This window comes from Perna viridis, chromosome 3, assembly GCF_037379345.1.
Source record: "Perna viridis isolate PV_CMFRI_1.1 ecotype Kerala chromosome 3, ASM3737934v1, whole genome shotgun sequence".
NCBI lineage: Eukaryota > Metazoa > Mollusca > Bivalvia > Mytilida > Mytilidae > Perna > Perna viridis.
In genome coordinates, this window is record NC_142447.1 from 59,192,797 (window position 1) to 59,215,400 (window position 22,604).

The following is a 22,604-nucleotide window of genomic DNA, read 5'->3' on the forward strand; positions in this document are numbered from 1 at the left end:
GGAAAATCTCGCTTGAGCTTTCCTCCATGCGAATGTTTGGGTCAATTTGACAAAATGTTCCAGCTCGATGCGTCAAAATTTAAATAGTTAATATAATAAAATTACAATCATTGAAATATTGCAGTTCAACACCCATTAAACAGCTTTGATATCGTTATACGCCCATGTCGACATCACATATATTACATATTTACATATATTTACATATTTGACTTGAAGTATGATCGGCGGCGGAGCGATATCTTTACGTAAACTTTGCAAGGAGAATAACCCGCGGAGTGTTATTTTGGTAGTTACATGTTGAAATGTCTACCATGGTTACGTAATGCCGACGATCTCCAAGTCAAGTCCAGTCTGTAAATCGACTTCCTTGACAAAAAAAAAACGTTTAAACTAAATAGTATTTCTTATTATCAAAAATGGAATCACCTGCTTCCGGATGTAACAATGCATAAATTGGTATTGGACAGTCCTTTCATAAATGCTAATAACATAAATCTCTCCCACATTTTGTAAGCATCCGTATTATTTCGATGTAACTTAGCCATAAACATTTGATCTTCAGGTACATTTTTAGCACTTTTCGGTACCCGACTACAGTATTGGGTTTCTGCTAAAACGTATGATGATATTCATAATATCAATAGTTTGCATGAACAATCCAAGTAATGGGTTCATCCCAAATCTACATTTTAACTCAGCAACTAGATACTTACTATTGTGCCTACGTCAATGATGCATATGTCAATAGAATATGCATGTTCTCCTAATACCAGACGTAATGACGTATTTCACAATTTTTCGTTCTCTAGAGTTGAAGCGAACGCCTCTTTTAACATGATTTATTAACTTGCTGCTTTTACGATCAAATGAATATCTGTTTTGTCCTTATAATATGGAATGTACCTTGGCTGAGTAACTAATCTTAGTATCTACCTACTCATATACATGTAAGTAAGAACTTGGCTGAGTAACTAATCTTAGTATCTACCTACTCATACACATGTAAGTAAGAACTTGGCTGAGTAACTAATCTTAGTATCTACCTACTCATACACATGTAAGTAAGAACTTGACTGAGTAACTAATCTTAGTATCTACCTACTCATACACACATAAGTAAGATCTTGGCTGAGTAACTAATCTTAGTATCTATCTACTCATACACACGTAAGTTATGAAGACATTTTATTTAAACCATTAGAGATTGATTTTAAATACATTAACGATGTACGTACATATGTACAGTGTATGTCTTAAATATGCATATACTGTATACTTATTTAAAAAGCTCATTGACGGTCCTTTTATTATTCAACAATCAAAATTACATAATCAATTCAAATGATCCATGTTGCATGGGAACCTAACAAATACAACATTGGTTTTATCAATACGTTGATTAGATAAAACCAATTTAGAGGAGTCATAAAAAAGTTCAGATAAGGAATAGATAATCTAAACTTGGTCTAAAATAGTTTTTCCTTGCTACTCCGCTCAGTTTCCTTGTAAGGAATTCTTAAGATCTTTTGGAGCGTTTTACAGGTTCCAATGCACCGTTCCACGTATAGATCCTGTTCTTAATAGTTGCTTTCCTCCAGGTTTAGCTACTTTTTTTTAAATAACAAGACCTATATTATTGACCAATGAGGCTAGTCAAATACATGTACATACACGAAAAGAGTGATTCTTCCTCTCCAAGAGTTGTGTAAATGCAATTCTAAAGAAAAAAAAAACCAAACAAACAAAACAGATAATTGATCAAATCAGCTTTCAAAGACGGCATTGTTACTGCGCGCATCTCTTTTGAAAATTACTTTCATAAGAAAGTAGGGTGGAAATTAATGCTTATAATTTGAGTTGAGCAATTTTGAACTGTAATTTTGTGTCCTGGTAAAATATAGTCTTTTATAACCCTACACATAGGACACCCCCTTTTACATGAAAGTCTTAAAAAACTAAAAACCAGTACTTACGTGTAATTATTAGTTTACTTTCCACTACCAACTGATGCTGTCCTGAAAAGGAAACTAAGGAAACACGTAATTTATGGATTTTAAAAAATACTGAGTCAGACCGAAAGTAGAATTGTTTGTCAAATCAGAGTTACTCCGCTTCTCACAATGATAAACCAAACTGTTTCAGTTGAAACGTTAATGTTAGCACTTTTTTTTTTGTTTTTTTTACTAAATATCGGCAAAAAATACCGACGTGACGGGAGTGGAAAAACTCAAATACGACAATATAAAAAAAAAACATGGCCTGAAAACAAAATAAAATATATTACGAACTGCTCTTTCGGAATTCTCGGGCGTTATCGTCGATAGTTGTGCAGTTTCGAAAGTATTGCTCTGATCCTGCAACCGTTTCATTTAATTGCGGGAGATGATGAATTGAGCGACATTTTGCATTTTTTTTAATTTGAGCGACATGATCTTTTCAGCGACAAAACACATATAAATTCAGCGACATTTACCTGAGAAAAATACTTATTACCTCTTCCGTTAGTCAGTGTCCCCTGCTCACCACGGGGAGGTGGAAGTAGGATTTTGAGCAGGATATAGTGTTTGTTTATTGTTCACTGAAACCACATAGTTTATATAAAATACTTTACAATTGTTAAAAATAATGTACTATTAAAAACTTCTATGTACACAATCGTTATAAATTGATGACCGGCTGAGACTTGTATGCCATAAGTTTAACGAACTCAAGTCTTGAGATATCGCCTGCTCTGTACTGTTCCTGGAATTCACGCATCTGCTGCACATTTGACTTTTTGTTAATAGTCAAAAGCATTGGTCGCATAGCAGCTCTTATCTTAAGACTGTTGTATGTCTGGATAAGTTTGACCTTCTCCAAAAAATCATAAATGTTCGGATGATGGCTATAAAACATTTCACTAAACTGCTTGTGAAAAGACTCGCATCCGTTTGTTGTTCGTTTAACATCAAGTCTTGGTTCTGACCAAATCATCGGAAGATAACGTGAGGTTGCCTCTGTATAGTTATGCACAATATAATCTGCAAAGTTTGTAGCACGAGGGTCTTCAGGTGTATTTGAGCAAATATCAAAGGCCATGCAACCCTCAATTTCAACATGTAAAAGAAAACTGAGACCGAAAAATACTTTCAACCATCTCCCTATAACGGACTCTGAACATTTGTATTCCTGAGCCAAGACTTTGTATTTTACGCCACCAAGCTTGGGACAAATGGAAATGACAACCTGAAATTAGATGTACATGTTTTAAATTTGATACGTACATAACATCAGTATATATTTGTCGTTAATATTTTAAATTACATGTATTTGTCTTATCTTACAATATAAACTATGCTTAAAAAATTACCTCTAATTAAAACTTCTGGCCAAAACTCTCTGGCAGCTTCAAAAACAGCATCTTCAAAATCCAAGTGGGTAGAGGTAAGTGTAAAGTTCAATCCTAAATCTGTTACTACTGTAATAAGATGACGAAACATGTTGATATAACACTCCTTTGATTTTGAAGGAAGCATCAACAACTATACCTTCTTTCCCTCGATTCGTTGTGTACTTCTCAATCTCCATTTTAAATGTATTTCACTGATATATTTTTGTCTTTATTGTCGTTTAATCTTTTGAGTGATATTCAGAAAGGAAAAAGTACTGGTCGATTCACTGAAGTTGAACTAATACATTCGAGAAAGGGCTAGTTTTGACCAGTGCGAACTGGTGGACCGTTTATGTGAATTTTATGTACATCTGTATTTAATCAATTAAAAAATATGTCGCTGAATTTATATGCCGTTTTTATATTTTGTATTGATTTGATGTCGCTCAAATGATATACACAATTACTCAAAAAGCGTCGCTCAAAAGATAGTCGCTGAAAAGACAATGTCGCTCAATTTATACGCACCCTTAATTGCAAAACATGCTTTGTTTGCCATACACAGAGTGGGAATTCGCGGTACCGCACTTCCTATATTTTTTGTATACATGGCATACTCTTTGACTTCCAGAATCTTTATTGACAAAAGTTAAAATTTACGTTTCAAACTCTTTACAGAAGAATCTCATCTGTGGAAATTTACATAAATGCTCAAGACCATAATATGAGGAAGCTGAAACCTTAAACGCTCCCGAAAAAAATATGAATTCAAACACCTAAATCCTTTCATAATTTTTGTAATTGGTAAAATGTATAATGATATACGATTTTTATTGAATGTCCTTATGCATTCTCTTATTGTCATGCTCTGAAATATGTATGGGCCGAAATGTCCAGCTTAGGTAAAGAACTGTGGTTGTCATGATCCGAATTGTCTTTGGGTCGAAATAACCGGTATTGATTACGTAATTCTCGTAAAAATTCGGATGCCATGTCTTGACAATCCTTTTCTTAGAAAAAACCCAGATTCGATTTGTATTTCATCGAAGCTAATTTATGTTTCCAAGGCTGGCGTGGTCATCAATCGCATTTACCAAGTGTACAAAAATGAAGCTGCCATTATTCTATTTTTAAGCTCCCGACTTTACATGCACAAACCGGATATTGCCATGATGCTTTTTTTTTGCCTACAAGTATGCAAAACCCAGTTGATAATACAGCCAATTTCGTTCCCTTAAAGAGCGTATTAAGCTTTCAAACACGGGTTCATTACCAGAAGGACCTTCTTGTACTCATTCAGCTGTAGGATTTAATGCTACGAGAGAAGCTAATTCATAGAGTAATCAAGGGAACCAAGGTTATAGCTGTAATCAAAAGAATGCAATCCAGATACAAAGACCAGACATGGTCAGACACACACAACAAAGACCACATAGCAACCAAAATCATACATACAAAGCAACAAAAGCATATGAGCAACTCGGACTCCACTAAAAACTGGGAGCATGGACCAGGTGCACCGGTAGGGTATGTGTCATCTGCTTTTCTAGAAACACCCGCCGAGTTGCTCATAAAAAGTCAAGTCCGGGGTAGACGAAAGAGAAAAAGAAAACTATAACACGTTGAACAAATCAGTTTTCATGGCGCAGATGGATACACCGTAACGATCCACGAGTTCATGATGACGACCATAAAACATCTGTAGCGAATCTGCATTCCAGAGATTCATACAGCACTTACTGACAAAGCTTCAAGTTCCAGTGGTTTTACATCTTAAAATGGCAGGCGGAATGTGGTGTATGATAAACTATATAGCGTTTATATAAGATTTTTTTTTCTTCAACACAAACTACTAATCTCCTCCTCTATGTGTAATTAGTACAGTTTACTAGAAATAAAGAACTTTGCATATTTGGAGTAATTGTGTTCATGTTATGGCTATCCCGCTACAATTGCAGTAAATCTCAACAATTAAGGTGTTTTCTACATTTTATTACTTTGATTTTTACTCGGAAGTCATGTGACTTCTGAGTCTTAAAACCATCTGATGTCAATCAAAAGGACTTCCAAAAACGAAATTTAAATTGAAATATTAATCTTTTTGAAAATACAGAAAGAGCAAATTACCATAAGCGGATTATGAAGTTTTTAAAATACCTATAAATATCTCATGACTTTCGAGGTTCAACGCCATCGGCGCTTTGATTTACTTTTGTTGTCGGGGATTTTCAGAGCTTACCTAAATGTGTATTACACTTGTTGAAGAATTTTTTTTTATGATCTCTGAAAGTATTTACTATTTGGTAGTTAGGTCATACGCCAGGCGCGTAGCTGAGGCCAAATTGAAGTGTAGGCAAAATTACGGCAGGGGGTCTGGGGCCGCTTAAGGCCCCCAGCAGGTCCAGGGCGGAGCCCTGGTAGGGGGTCCACAGAGATAGCGTTTTAGACCATCATTTATGCCTTTCCTGGATGTATTTTATCTAAAAAAAATTTGGCAAAGTTAAGTGCAGGCAAAAGCTTTTTTGCTTAACGGCAGCTACGCGCCTGTACGCTGATGCCTTTGCTGCGTTTCATTATATCCGTTCTTTTTTTCGCTGTGCACATGTAGGACATTGTTTTATCCTGTAGGAACAAATATCACTTTGTACATCCGTCGTTGATTATTGTGTATTAACAAATTTCTGACTAATAATTCTTTTGTTGCTTATTTGCTTTTGTTACTTTGTATGTATGATTTTAGTTACTTTATGTTCTTTGTTGTGAATGTCTGTTTTCCATGTCTGGTCTTTGTCCCTGGATTACATTCTTTTGATTACCGCTATAACCTTGGTTCCCTTGATTACTCTTTCAATACAAATCATCAATTCAATACTTCAACACAAATCATCAATACCAATTCTTCAATACAAATCATTAACACCAATACTTCAATACAAATCATCAATAAAATCACATCAATACAAATCATCAATACCAATACTTCAGAATAAATCATCAATTCAATTCTTCAATACAAATCATCAATTCAATACTTTAATATAAATCATCAATTCAATACTTCAATACAAATCATCAATTCCAATACTTAAATACAAATCATCAATTCAATACTTCAATATAAATCATCAATTCAATACTTCAATAAAAATCATTAATTCAATACTTCAATACAAATCATCAATACAAATTCTTCAATATAAATCATCAATTTAATACTTCAACACAAATCATCAATTCAATTCTTCAATACAAATCATCAATACCAATACTTCAATACAAATCATCAATACCAATACTTCAGTATAAATCATCAATTCAATACTTCAATACAAATCACCAATTCAATACTTCAATATAAATCATCAATACCAATACTGCAATATAAATCATCAATTCAATACTTCAGTATAAATCATCAATTCAATACTTGAACACAAATCATCAATTCAATACTTCAATATAAATCATCAATTCAATACTTTAACACAAATCATCAATTCAATACTTCAATATAAATCATCAATTAAATACTTCAATATAAATCATCAATTAAATACTTCAATATAAACAATCTACTGTACATTGATTCTTTTAAAGCAAAAACCTCAAATACAAAATTACACATGTGCAATGATAAGAGTAGAAATGTAAACAAATACAGTATTTACTGGTAAAATAAAGGGTTTTACAATGTTCATTGAAAACTGAAATAGCGATTGGGCTACTCAACCATCTATGAAATAAAGAACTTAAAATGATAAAATGAGGACGGGTTGTGAAGAACTGAAGATAAGATTACGCTGAATATAAAGTAAAATTACTAATCGAAAAAAATGATAAAATTTGCGACAGTCTTCAATTTCTCAAGATGTAGATCAAAACACCATATTCTCAATATACATATCAAATTTAACCTAAATAATAAACAAACTTAAACAAACCCTTTTCTTAAACCATCAATAAACTGTAACACACGTTCTGTGTAACTGTAGTCTGTAACACACGTTCTGTGTAACTATAGTCTGTAACACACGTTCTGTGTAACTATAGTCTGTAACACAGATATCTTTATAATGCATCACTTATCGCTAGCTCATTCATATCTGACAGGGAAATATCCCCTTGACCTAAAAATAAAAAAAAAATAAAAAGAGATAATTATACTAATAGAATTCAAGAACTTTAAATATTCGGTACATCTTTTGATTTAACCAGTTTTCATGACAGTAATCAAAATATGACATATTTTGTCTGTGAAGTTACATTAGACCAAAGCGCCCTAAGTCAAAGTAAACATGAGGTCCCTCCCTTTCCCTCTAAAAACTAAGAACTAAAAAAACACCAAAACCCTGAGAACCATATCATGAAGGGTAATATCAAAAGTACCGATCAAATCTAAGCAGAAGTCAAAAGGAAATTCCGTATAACAAATGGCAATATCAGGGTAAAAACCGGAAAGTTGAAAATGGCCGCAATATGGTCCTGACTTCGTACAGGCATTTCCAAAATGAAAGGGTTAAGCCAGGTTTTATAGCGCTACACCCCCGCTTCCATTACGGTTAATTATTTCCAGCATATTTCAATGCAAATTGGCAGCATAAAATTGCCACCCGTCCAAATCGGTAAGATCAGTGGTAAAAAAAAATACAGAATAAATGTCATCAGAATTATTAAAGACAAGCCGAATTTTCTCTTAACATTCTACTTATGCGTAACACATTAAACGGCATCTAGTCTTACGATTAGAACAACATTATGAACTAATCATCTGTATGTAACAACACTGTAACATTATAGGGAAAAAATGTCAAATTATTTTTTGTAAGCAACCAGAGAGGTTTACCTTTAAAGCATATCAACACCAAATTCCAAAATTCGTCTGGTTACGTCTTTAGCTCTTTCTGCTATTTCTTTTGTGAAGTCATCAGCAGGTATTTTATCTACACTAAGTCTATCTGGGTACATTAATCTATCTCGTGGTCCTACAACTGTAACCAGATTCCTTACCATTCCACCGATCTCACTCGGCAAACCGGATGTTAACGTGACCAAGTCATTACTACCTGGTACGTTATTACTGTCTTTGTTGAAGTGCAGAGCTTTTAAGACCTTTTCAGCACACTGTATAAGATAAATATCAAGTAAACTTGTAAAAGTATTGAAATCGACAGGACTGAACGAAATTCTGACAAAAACAGCATTAAATATTTTTGATCAGTCAAAATTGTAGATTTGCCAATAATATTTACTATATCTCAATTTATAGCAAGTTATTAAAATACAAAATAATTTTAAATTCAATATAAATTAAATCAATGTTGAAAAAATATATGTCTTTTTAAGTTATTGAAAGCTTGCTGTCACATTGTTACATGTATATACCTGATAACACATGAGACATATCCAGTTAAAATGCGGACCAGAATCTGAATGGGGTAGAAATTTATCGGCGGCCCTGTAATCAGTTCTTGCTTGCTTCATCCACTGCCTTGCTTCAGCGGCCGACGGAACCTATTGTTAATGATAAAAATAATCATTTAAGACTCTTAGTTATAAAACGTTAGTAATAGGGCGTCCAGGCAAAAAAAAAACTACAGTTATAGATCGATGGTAAACTATGCAACAGACGCGATGACTTTTAATTCTGTATTGCCAACTTTCCTTTCATCTGTGGCAACATCACTTCGGCACTTGCGTATGGAGTTTTCAAACACAACTTACACGTTGTATCGCGCTATTCTTCTTACAATTAGGATTCTTGAACAGGGTTATGTTGCTACAAGATTGAAGTTTTATGGTCGTCATCATGAATTCTAGGATCGTTACGGTGTATCCATCTGCACCATTAAAACTGATTTGTTCAACATGTCATAGTTTTCCCTTCCCTTTTCCTTCACCCTTGACTTGACTATGCGGGTGTTTCTAGAAAAGCAGAGGACGCTTACCTTACCGGTGAACTTGGTTCAAGCTTTCAGTCTTGAGAGGATTGATTGAGTGTTGGGGTTTGACGCCCAAGCAGCAATATTTCAGCTATATTCAGGCGATGAACATGAAGTGGATGATAAATTGAACATGAACTGATGATGAAATGAAAAATGGGATGGGACACAAGGATAATGGGGTCGACAAGTTTTGATTGCCACTGGAAATAGGGAGAGGTGTGTATGATCGAGCAATTTAACCTCCTGCCGTATGGTTCCTACTCCGGGAGAATACAACAATTGGGTTCTTTAACATGAGAGGGACGTGTCATCTTTCCCAACACGGTGCACTACTATGGTTTGCGGTCAGGTTTTCCGTATTATAGCCTGACAACCCCAGCATGTAAGACGCCAGGGGTACCCCATTCCACCATCTGGGGCACACAACCCAGTTGCTCTCTGGGCAGAGCGCCCTAGCCGCCGGCTAGGGCTCTGAGTACTATTTAGTCGCCTTTTACGACAAGCTTAGCGCTGCTGCATGACGTTTTTTTTCACAAATAAAATCAAAACTTGAAAATAAAATTTTAAATTATCCCCAAAAAGTATACAGATATTAAGATTAAATAACTAACAAGTGTGTAAAGTTTTAGGAAATAATCAACAATCGTTTCCGAGATAGGACGCGACATGTGACCCCCCAAATTTTATTTACAAAATCCTGTAACTCGAAAAGTGTTAATCTGATTTTCACCAAAAGTGTACAGACCGTTGGACCATAATAAAAAACAGCAATGTTAAGTTTCAAGAAATTTGGAGTTGTCCTCAAGTTACGGCGCGACATGTTTACGACGCATACTTGTATACCATAATACGTCCCGTCAAAATTTTGACAGGCATATAAAAGAAGATAAAACATCGCAAATTGCAAATTATCTTCATATTTTGAAATTGTTGTAATGTCATGTTAGAAAAGTTTTTTATATTCTAGTTTTTGAATTGTGTTTAAATTATCTTTTCACTTTCAATTTGAAAAACCGTTTGCAAGTGACATACCATTATTATGTCCAATTATCAAGACTTAGTTTGACTTTTTATAATTTAAAGAAAATATTTGGCTCACATATTAAGCTTTTACCTACACTTTTGAAGTCGGATATATATTTCGGATCATCTTTAAGAGAAATGATATTTGCCGGTCTCTTAATTCGTCTAGTCTTTCTTGTTTATATGTACTCAATATGATCAAAACGCAATATTGTAATTGACATTTTTAAATACAAAAAGGCAAGAACCGTATATTAAAAAACATACATCTTCTCTCGCCTGCCTTCTGCCTCCTCTTGAACCAGATTTGTTTTTCCGCTGTTCGCTGTATTGTCGGTCCGCCTCGGCATCACATCCCCAAGTTCTAAAATGTTCCCAATATGGTGAGTTCCGTGGAGTGTCATCGAATCCAGAGTTAGTATTTGCGTTTATGTCCTCTCCGCTTTCCATCCTTAGCACTATATTAAGTAGGTACTTGAATACCTCAGTGGTCATTGCTTCATTACCATAATTTTTATCTGGGTGCCATATTTTATAAAGCCGTTTTATGATTTTCTTTCTTTCGTCTTCTGGTAAGGTCCATGCTGCTTTGATTGTGTCTCTAATTTCTGTTTTGATGTCGTCAATGGGTCGGTCATCTGCAGCAGTTTCCGCAATATCAATAAACATATCAAGGTCGCTTGATGTATTTGAAGGGACACAATTGAATTTATAGCAATCATAGGCAGCTTTCTTCTCAATACGCCCGTTACCGACATTGACTTTGTAGAAACGTAGTGCATTACCGATTTTCGGTAAGACTGAACAGTAGTCAAGCTTTTCAACAATTTTAGCATAAATATACACGGCGGGTATAAAACGGTCATTTTCCGTACTTTCTTCACTAATCAATAATGCTATGTAATCATCGATTTCGAAATTTGAAAAACTATTGTCAAGGTAACAATGCCATTCTGCAGCTACAGTAGTACCACACGGTGGAAAAACGGATTTCTGCTTTTTATTAAACACCGAATACTGATGAACTTTCGCTTCATCTAAAGCCTTGGATATCCCATCCGGGTTGTCGACGTATGCAAATACTGTTGCCAAGTATCCATGCAGATCAAAGAACAGATTATTTGTGCAGGTACTAAGGGTTTGAGAGAGAGGTGTAATGTTCTTCATTATCCATTCATTTAAGGTTAATTTATTGAAAGCGCATATTAAAGTCACCTCTTTCCCACCGTTAACTTCACTACATCTGCAGTATGACATCTTGTCACTTTGACCAAGAATGATGCCATTGTAAGTAAGTCTTATATGAATAGATTCAACTTGAACGATTTTTAAACTTTCTATTCCTTTCATTAATTCGTCTATTTGCTTTTTTTTCCATCTCTTTTTGACATTTATTTGTGCGGCAGCAGTGTATTGAAATTCTGATTAAAGCTTCACGAAATTGTGATGAATCAAAAAAGTCTCTGAGGATCTGCCCTCGTTGGTCGCTCGTTTTCTGCAATGATTGGTAGTCTAGTTCTTCCGAAATCATATCGGAGAGAATCGATGGCTGCATAGACACAGGGAGGCGTCTCAAAGTTGTTGAAACAGACCCAGATATAGAAATGTCAAGTTCCTCAAGTCCCATCATATATGGTTTTCCAATTTCATCTCCAATTTTGTCTTCGAAGTCTGCATTATCAGAAAAGACTAACTGTGGTGCCGACATAAGTTTGTGCTCCCTCGACAATAGAAATAAATCACCTATTTCCTCAAGTTCCTTACAAATGTGATCTCTACTCTTGCTTGCTCTGTACAATATTTGTTTCAGAGCTTTTTGAACGACTTGTAGTTGATTTGCATGCAACTTACTCTCTTGTATGTCTAGTTTTAATTGATAAAGGACTCGAACATAGTTGCTAATAGTGGTGTTTGTCGTCATTCCGAGTGTTATAAATACTTTGAAATATTTTCCATATTTATCAGGAGCTTGAATAAGATAAGGCAAAATTTCAGATTCATTTTCTATATCGAAACTACGAACAACTCTTTGACAAGTTACGAATAACTTATGGTCTGGAAGAAAGACTATTGGCTTTTGCGCAAGAGCTTTCGTTAATTTTTCAGGATCAACATCTTTGTTGTCATCTATCCAATCGTAGAATTTAATAATTAGATTTTCGACTTGTTTTGTCATAGAATCATAAAGCATATTTGTGTTAGACAAGTATTTCAATTTATCACAGACGTTTTGTATATGATTCAAAACACAGATAAACTTAGGTTGCAATTCAACACCCAACTGTTGAAGGATTTTTTTTGATACCGAAGACGTGTAATAATCTCTTGGAAGGGCATCTTTTGTAACAATGGATGAAGTAGTCCAACATATATCTTCTCTTACTGGTATTACAGATCCGTGGTAGCATATCAAGCTATCACAATATTGGGGAAATACTTCAGTCTTCCATGGAGCAGTTTTATTCGAAATGACGAATTTAATTGTTGAAATTGTTTTAAGAAGGTCTCCGTTCTCAACATTTGATCTTCCTAAGATATGTTTCACAAGCATCTCTGATCTTTTTATAGTTTCTTCGGTGACGCAGATTTTGCCTTGCTTCTCCACTGTTTTAGCAAACTCAACAATCATACATGGTGGTATCTCACTCTGTAATCCAGCTTTAACAAGGAAAGAATGCCATTCCATCTTACAAAAAGGGTAAGCTGGAAATGAATTTGGATCACACATTTCTTTCAGAAGTTGATCAAATGGGTCCTTGTAGTGCGAAACTTTATAAAGTACACCCTGGTCATCAGGAACAAACGATACATTTTTAAGTACAGCAATTAGACTCTCCTGTTTTTCTGAAAAACTTGACCCGATTGCTAATAGTACATCTCGTATGTATTGGAGATGTGAAATATGAGCATGATTTGGTAGGTAATGAAATTTCGGTAATATATAATCAGTATATACATCTATGGCTTCAAGCTTTTCCTCTCTATACCCCAGTTTTACGTAAAGAGGTGTCAAGTTGTGCGTTGTTCGCAACAACGTTGTCCTTGAGTAACGAGCCCAGTCGTCAATTCCATCAACAATTAATGTCTTTGAAGTCGATTCATCCAACACCAGCACACTACGTAATTCTTCGAGACTAATGTTATGTCCATCCACTGTAATATGTAGCGGTAGTTCCTTCAATTTCTTTAGAACTGTCTCAATATTTTCCTCATTCTTAAATATATCGTCTATATGTTGGCCAAAATATTCTAAAATATGTGTACAATCTTCAACAGATGGACTTTTGAGTCTAATTTCATTTCTGTATTCGTACAAAAAGGACAGTAAATCATTTGCATTTCTACTAGAAGCCAGAAGCTTGCACAATACAACGTTCCGCATAACGACCTTTGCATCAAGTGTTGGTAGAGCTAGGCGCTGTAAAACAGCTTTCAACGACCCCGAATAAGTCTGAATGTCGAGAACGAACTTGGACATTTTAACTGGATATAAGACAGATTCTCCACAAGCGTTTGATTCCTGGATACCTGGAACTAGACACCAAGGAAGAAGATCACTCAATCTTTGTGAAAGAGTTTCGTATTCAAGTTGGTGTGCATCTTTGTTTGATGATTGTTTTGAATTGATTTCATGATCTATGAAAAACCAAACATTTTCTAACCAATGTAAACTAGGTACCTGATTGCTATCCAGTTTCCAAGGCACAGGCCTGGTGGTCGTTCTGTACTTTTCAGAGTTCAAAGAGTAGGACAAAATATCTGCCAGCGCATCAATGCCAAATGATTTCATTCCTGTCATATCTAACGATAAATGTGGATACAAATCTTCATGAATGAACCAACGAGTGCTTTCTTCTACAATATTACTGAAAAGTGACAAATATACAGGTGTTCCTGAACTAAATGTCCTAAGAATTCCATCTTGGGTAAGGCACAGGGGAAGTCCTTCTATCATTGATTTAAAATGTTCACTTGTCATGCAGTATTGCAAGCATAGACAAACGTTATTAGCCGTGTTAAAAATTGTATCTTTAACTGCCTTATCAATTGCCTGAAGTTTACATTTATCTTGATTCGGAGAGTCATATGATTTTAAAAATTCCATTACAAAGTCTGGTGAAATTTCCTTTAAAGCAATTTCTGCTGATTGCATACTTTTACGGATGTGTTTCGGTGAATCCAACAGTTTAATACCTAGTTGCTTAAGAATTTGAATAAGGGAAGGAATATGCGTTGTTCGACAGTTATTAGTATTTTCATTAAAGCTTTCAATTCTTTCAGATAATCTTCTAGAAACGGCATGTGTAGTTTCTAAATTGATATTCTGCTTTTGCAATGTGTTGAAAACACATGGATATTCGAAGTTATCACTTGTAAGTGGAAAAAACCTCAGAACCGCTTTAGATCTACTGACTGGTAAAGCCGATGGAAATAAAGGTAGTTCATTTGTAGTAATCCATTTATAAATGCTGTGAACAAGGAATACGCAATAGTCACCGTTGGATTTGACAACATCGGGGAAGTAAGAATGAAACAGATCTAGATCTTTCCTGAGTTTAAATTGATCAAATTGGCTTTCACTTTTTAAACAAAGCATTTCTTTCATTTTCAACAGAGCTGAAGCGTAAGCAGGAGCAATGACATCATTGAGTAAGTGCTTATTCCACGACGTTCGGTAGTTCTCGTGGTCATCATACCACAAATTTCGTCTTGCTTCGTGATCAAGGGCAAAATGGCCATTGAAATGTGCAGGTAAACCAGTTTCAATGGGTAACGGCAAAAAACAAAACACCCGACCTTGAATTGTGCATTTGCTAGCGCATATCGGCAGCGCTACTCCACCGCGTGGTAAAAGGCCAAGGTCTTTGTTTCTTACTGCTTGTAAAACATTATCAGGGCAAGCTGATTGTCCTGAAAACCCTATTCGCCGCACTACAAGCCATTCTTGTGTTATTCCAGTGCTATCAATTATATCAATATTTGATAGTATTTCTAATGTTTGGATGTTAGTAATATCGCCAATGCTTTGCAAATATGAAGCATTTTTGACAGCATTGTTGTACTCTGAAATACTTTTATCTGATACATTTGAGACATCACGTTGAACAGAGTAGATATTTTCAATGCCTCCATTTCTTATTTGTGAGATCTTAAGAAGCTTAACATGACTTACAAACAATAACATATTCTGCATATCACATTTAAAGTCATCAACAAGCTTATCTATAAAAGTTTGGGTTATCTCTTGGTTTGATATTTGAGAATTACGTACAAACTGACCGCTACGGAGAGGTAGTCTGAAAATGGTACCTTGTTCTCCCATTAACATCTTATCATGATAACAGGTAAAGACGTTAGGGTGGTCCTCCCGAAGAGTATCTGTATGCAAATACTTTCGTCCAGGATTTCTAGCTGTTGCTTTTGGAACATATTTGCAGTGGGGATCAAAGACCCCAAGTATTTCTCCACTTTCTACTTCCTTCCCCCTAGTTAAAAATGAAGGAACGTCAGTAAGATGGTACACAGCATTGAAGCCTACTCCATATTGTCCCGTCTTTGTCGGATCTTCACTTTTACTTCCTAATCCTAGCTTTTGTATTCCCTCAAGGTCTGCCTGCGTGAAGTATTGATTATTATATACGAGAATTGCAGGTCCCTGCAATGGTTGCCATGAAGTATCGAAAAGATTTTCTGATGGATGATTGTCAAAATCAACAACAATGTGAACTTCCGTAGCCTTAGCATCATCTGCATTTTGTACCAATTCTTTTAGAATGCCACTATCGCAAGGGTAACCGGACAAAATACGTTTTATTCTTGTAATCAATTCTTCGTGTTGCCCAAAGTCCTCCGAATATAAATCTTTTGTGCACTCTTCAACCTTTTGCTGACGTTTTGTTTTAACGCCTATAGCATTGGCAATTTCGTACGAAATTTTTTCATGAGTGAATTTCAAACATTCCATCGAGTTTACCATAGGTTCATCTATACATATCTCAGTGATTGGTCTTAGGATGCATCTTTCATCAGGAATCAAAACGCCAACAATATTTTGTTGACTTGGGCTTTCGGTCTTCATGGTGTGAGCAAGAACTGACAGGAGTTTCACGTATGTTTCAACTTCTGTGTCATTCAATTCGTTTTTATACGTTTTTAGCGCTTTAACAATACGATCTGGGGAACATTTTTCATCGATCTGCAGTAGATTCATAAGTCCTGTCAAAGATCTTAAATCTTTTACCGAATTCAGTCGATAAAAATGTGGACTGCAGTCTTCTGAACAATCTATGACAACCTGACTTGGACGAATAAAACTTCCGTTTAAGAAGATGATATTTTCCTCTCGATACCGTTTTGCCAATTCAAGTAAAACACACTTTTTCTCATCTGTATACTTTGCTTTTTCAAAACAACTGTTCAAATGTTTATAAACAGCAAATATCTTTTGATTTATTGTGTTAATGTCGCATGACAGATCACATGATTGGCTTGCAGTTTCACAAATAGCTGTTAAGTTGTCAAATGCTAAAGCCGGTGAAACAGTCTCCTGTACGCCCATCTCAATAAGGAATTGAAGGTAAAGACTAAGTGGTAGTTTTGATCTATCCAAAACAGGCCTGACTGCACACACAAGGTCTTGTACTTTGTTTGAATACAGGTTTTGTGGGGATTCAAACTTAATGTCGCCTTTTATATTGCTATGGTCATTGCAGATGTGCTTTGGCATTGGAGACATAGATGCCATTTTCACAATGTCTCCGGCCCATTGCCATTTCCAATCGCTTGGTCTGCTTACCACCGGTAAAAACTGGTTCATCTTCAGATGTGATAATAGCGGTGCTAATACTCTTTTACCTCTGTATTCTGCATCAATGTATTTCACCAAATTTGAACATCTGTCTAAAGCACACTGTGAACAAACCAAAGACAGACTACTGACAGAATTGGTTCTCTCTATGAGAAGGTGGTCGGGTAACGATTTAGTTTTCATTCCCAAGTTACACAGAGTAGTAATGCGACTTGGTTTGCTGAAAGTACTGACATCAAGAGGCACGAAACGTTCGTCTTCCTCTTTAAATAATATACCTATGGAACTATTTCTGTCGACAAGTTCGTCTGGGTATCTAAGATGTTTATTAGGTGAAGTTGGAATGCATTTTGAGGCTTTTATCAACTCGCACATTTTACCTGATGCGTTATCAAGAGCATGTAAGATGAGCAGATCCCGTACCTCATCACTCCAACGACCGTCTACCAAGTATGGAAACACGAGTTGTGAGTAGAAATTTATTGTTGTCAATGTTTTCTGTTTGACCTGCTTGTCACAACCCGCATTTTTAAAACAATTCTGGATTTTATGTGGCATTTTCATCATAACAACATCTTCCAAATGTTTAACGCATACATTAAAAGCATCTTCGCCGAACTTAGTATCAAGTAATGACGGGTTCAAGAACATGCATTTTTGGAAGCAAGATATTTGTCTTCCTCTTCTGAATATATCTACTGTTTGACATTTATTTGCAACACTAAGGTAGAATGACATTTGAAGTTTCTCCATATTACCATCTTTTGCACACCCGACAGGCCATTTTTTATAGTATGGTTCATCAGAGTCCACACTTAAGCTATTGAATCTTTGCAAGAACAATACGTATGCGTTACAAACAGCATCAGTGATCAAAGCTTCATTCCACTCACTTTCAAACGATTCTATATCATCTGTAGTTTTACATGAAAGTCTACGTCGATCTGACGTAACTGCAAACGACCCATTTATAAAAACAGGAAGAGTTGTTTCAACTGGAAGTGGAAGGTAGCAAAACACATGGCTAGTTCTATAATATCCAAAGGGAAGTGATTGTAGACAGCGTGTTTTATAGATGTTAGTTTCAGATTTTTCAACAGGACAAGCAACACTTGCAAGCGGGAGTACTCCTTTGCGATTTGATTGAAGCGCCAATGCTCTGCTCTTCTCAGTACCAGATGCCCATGCAACCATCCAAGTTGTCAATGATGAACATCCATTAATGCTGAAATTGGTAAGTCGACTTCCAACTGTAATTGAGATTTCTAACAAAAACGTTTGTGAGATATTAAGGACAGACTTTTCTCTTCCATTTTTCACATTTGAAATACCTGCTGATAGCTCTTTCAGAACTGAATATCGATTCAAACCTTCATTGTTTGATAAAGGTCTTTCAATACACTGCAAATCTTTACGATTAACGCTGTACACTAACGATGCATCCGTAGGGTTTTCACCATTGTTCAGGTGATAAAATTCCACACAACTGACGTTTTGTGTAAACAGAAGTAGGTTTCCTCCTGCCTCAGCAAAGATCTTTAATAGACTGTTCATCTGTTCCCTGTCATACATTGTATTACTGATCTCGCTTGATAAAGCTTGCTGTCTTGTCCGTAGTGGCAACCTGAACAATGTTCCATTGAAATAAAGATGGCTCTGTCTTCGTAAATCACATCCAAAAACACCGTTAAAAGGTTCAAACTGAGATGTTTTTCTCTCGAGTATCTTCCTATTTTTCGTAAAATCAACCTTAAGACCAGGCTGTTTTCGGCGTGCTAGGGCATCTCCTAAGTACTGGTAATGTGGATCAAATATTACCATATTGTTACCTGTCACAAAACTTGGAACTTCAGTAAGGTTGTATACGGAGCAAAAACCGAGTCCAAACTTTCCAATTTTAGACATGTCTTCTTGTTTGGTTGCTCCGCTGACTTTTGTGATATTTTGTAAATCATCGTCTGTAAATACAGCATCATTGTATGCCCATAATGCTGGACCCTGACATTCTAGCATGTTTTTGTCAATCAGTTTTCTGCCATAGGTATCTTTATCACGTTCATCGTACATGAAACATACTTTTGTTGCTCCAGCATCGTCAGCATTCTGAATAATTTCTTTGGGTACAGATAAACCATCCTTGTATGATTCTAGAAGTGTTTTGATGCGCCTTGTCAAGGGTTCACATTGACCCCATTCCTCAAGTCTCTCAGCATCTTCTAATAATGTATCCATCACAGAAGGCACACCTAACTTCTCTGCAGTATCTGATGTAATATCCTGGTGAACGAAATGTTTTTCATCGCCATAAAATTCGTCGTCGTCTCTGCAATAGTTGCATTCACTGACAGGATACAGAACAACTTTTGAGTCATCGTCTTGTTTAACGGGTATCAAGACGCCTTCTAATTCTGCTTTGGGTACATCTTTTAAATGATTTATAATACTGATGACCAGATGAAGATCGGCCGTAGCTTCTTCAACAGACTTTCTATTCTTTTTGTACTTTTCTTGTACCATCATCTGTACTTTTTTCAATATCATAGAACTCTGCTCACCAATGCAGCCCATACGTCTAAAGAATGATTGCAGATTTTTGTCAATGAATTCAGACGGAAGCGGATACAAGTATGGAACTAAACTGATATCTGAGCGCTTTGTCTTAAGATAAACCCTGTCTGCTTTTTCAAAACCATTTCCCGTCCAGAGCCATTTGTGTTCCGTCAGTCTTTTAAATTTATGCATGGGTTTCGTCGCAAGAAACTTGTAAATTGAGCTGATCATTGGTAAAAGCTCTGGTTTGTGTTTGTCTTCGTATCTACTGACAAGTATCAGTAATTGGTCGATGACGTCTGATGGTAATGGTTCCTGGTTACATCCAAATGGTCCATTTAAACTATACATGGATTCAGGAATGATTGGTCTTGTACACCCAATCAAGCTGGTATGCTTGACGTCTAACATGTTGGATGGACTGCAGAAGGATAAATTATCTGCACACCATGGTAAACACGTTGGATAAGAATAACCTCTTGTTCTTGGTACCACAAAACAAATATTTTTCAAGAGATCGGCAAGTTTAGTTTTGTTTATGTAAATTTGAAGAAGATTTGACTTTTTGAGTACGAGACCAATGAGAGTTTTTGATCGACCCTGTGACACGTGATCAAAAGTGCTACTCTGAATTTGTTGAGCACACCGTAGAACGTCTTCTGCTGATATTTCATTCCATGATTTTAGGCCAAGGTTTCTCAACAAGCCAATTTCGACAGGTAAATTTGCTCTGTCTGGAAATGAGTTTTTGTCAACAATGACGCTTTTTAATATTTCATCATCAGGATCATACAGTTCGTTAGCACACTTCATTTGACCTCCAGTATTTGTAACAAACTCAATACTTCTAGCAATATTCATAATTTTGTCTTTCCTGTGGTAGTTTTGTAGATTTGATAACACATGGTTCATCATTCTGTTGACATCATCTGTGTCGTATTGATTCCGAAGGTTGATTAAAATATCAATAATAACATCTTCTTCCTGTAACACTTGAGCATTTAGGAGTGTTGCAAGACTTTCGTGATCTGAAGTAGGGCAGTATAAGCTTTCTCTGAAGTATTGTACAGGTATTGTGCCCGTATGTACTACTCTATTAATATCTCTAACAGAGACAGGTCTTCCACTTTTTGTCTCTAAGTATAAGTTCATACTACGTATCAACTCTTTTACAGATGAACTTAAGCTGTACTTTGGAAGGTACACAATAAACTCATCTCTCTCAGGTTGAATCACTGATGAGTTGAACGTCTGTATCTGCTGACTGGAGCTTCTACTTTGTACCAGTGCAATTAAACTCAGTATATTGTCTGACGTTGGTATAAGGACATAACGTCTGATGTCTTTATGTTGTATAATTTCATCAGTTTCTTCATCAAGGACAGCTATACCTAAATATCTAAGACAGTTTGATATGTTTTCTGAAAGGCTATGACCCTCGCAAGATACCATTAAGAATTTTTCCGATACTTTTCTCAGTACATTTTTCCTGAAATCTGGGATCAGATGAAGGTTGGGAAAACTGCTCAGGCTGAACCGGTGAATAAATAGCCAAACCTTTCTCAGCCACGCTTCACCAACTGGACCAGTCCTATCCCATGACACTGTTGTATTAGATGAAGAACCATTATGAAGCTGCAAAGTTTTCTCTACCATATTGGCAATCACATCGGCTGGCTGGTCTTCTAGTACAGACATTTGGAAATTGCCTACAAATTAAGTAAAATCATAGAGTCGGAAGTAAGTTTAAAATAATTACAAAACTTTTACTGAAAATCTTGAAAAGAAAGATACAATTATCCTAAACATTTTTTTTTGAAAATTAAAGTGTATGCCTCCCTCTTTCAAATAGCAAACGAGTTATCCCCGCGAGGAATTATGAGTAAAGCATGCGGATTATCATTTTAATCATTTAAATGATAATAAAGTATGGGCAAAAAAAATGAATTTAATATATATAAAATTGTTCTTTGCATGTTGTTGATACATTAAAATTTCGAACTTGAATTATTATAGTCTCTGGTAAACAAACTGTAATGTTTCATGTCCGACATTTTAGAAATATTAACTGCTCGTATTAACAGTACAAGTTTCTCTTTTTCTTTCATACGTCAATTTTTTTAATCAATTTTTATACAAGATCTGTTACCATTTTCTTATCTTGAAGTTGAAAGCCTTGTGTTTTAGCACATATCGGCTCTAGATGGTCTGTCCCTTGTATTACACACTAAATGACTTACCTTGCCTCGCTATATATGTAATGACAGTGTATACATTCTCCTCAAGTTCCCGATTTACGAACGAGGCCTCTTGTCCTGGAAACAGATCAGCTTCCTCCCGACAGACATACACTCGGTTGCCTTCTCCAAAACCGACGAATGAACCGTTGTGTAAGGGAAGTAACTTTAGTCCTTGTAAACACGAATACTGTCCACCATTTACCAAATACAGCAAAATATTCATCTTGTCGCTGAACGGAAATGACGTATAGGAGTTATCATTCTTAAGACAATTTACAATGAAGTCCTTCGACAAGGTCTTCACTGTTAAGCGGTGCCATTTAAGCATGGAAATGATGTGTTCAGGGGCTTCCACTAAATGTATTCCATAATTTTTCGCAAGCTTTAATACCGATTTCTCTACAGCTAAAAAAAAGACAAAACACATGAATTAATTGATTCAATCTTTCTTTCACAGTTTATAACAATTAGGTAATAAGCAAGTGATATTGAATTTATTTGTAAATTACTTTTTTAATATCTAAGTATATCTTATAATTTGCCGCGCTTAATACTATGGGGTACTAATTGATTCCATAACACCCAGCCTCATTTGCAATACATGACATGTCTTTAATGGCAAGACGCTTACATTACTGTTTGTTAATTGGACGACCATTTGATTCTGA

The 22,604-nt window shown here is 35.7% G+C and overlaps 2 protein-coding genes across 2 annotated transcripts in view; both read right to left on the reverse strand.

The window, feature by feature from the left end:
* LOC148623141 (sacsin-like) overlaps positions 1-2,252 on the reverse strand; it is a 36,186-nt gene extending 33,934 nt beyond the window's left edge. The window contains exon 1 of the mRNA XM_088573693.1: positions 1,977-2,252. The gene's annotated coding sequence lies outside the window, so the exon portion shown is untranslated. The remainder of the gene's footprint in view (positions 1-1,976) is intronic.
* A 4,006-nt stretch (positions 2,253-6,258) lies between these two features.
* LOC148623142 (sacsin-like) overlaps positions 6,259-22,604 on the reverse strand; it is a 36,775-nt gene continuing 20,429 nt past the window's right edge. The window contains 6 exon segments of the mRNA XM_088573694.1: positions 6,259-7,500; positions 8,217-8,494; positions 8,756-8,884; positions 10,606-11,709; positions 11,711-21,405; positions 21,937-22,341. Coding sequence (XP_088429820.1) covers positions 8,219-8,494; positions 8,756-8,884; positions 10,606-11,709; positions 11,711-21,405; positions 21,937-22,341 — 11,609 coding nt within the window. The 3' untranslated portion in view covers positions 6,259-7,500; positions 8,217-8,218.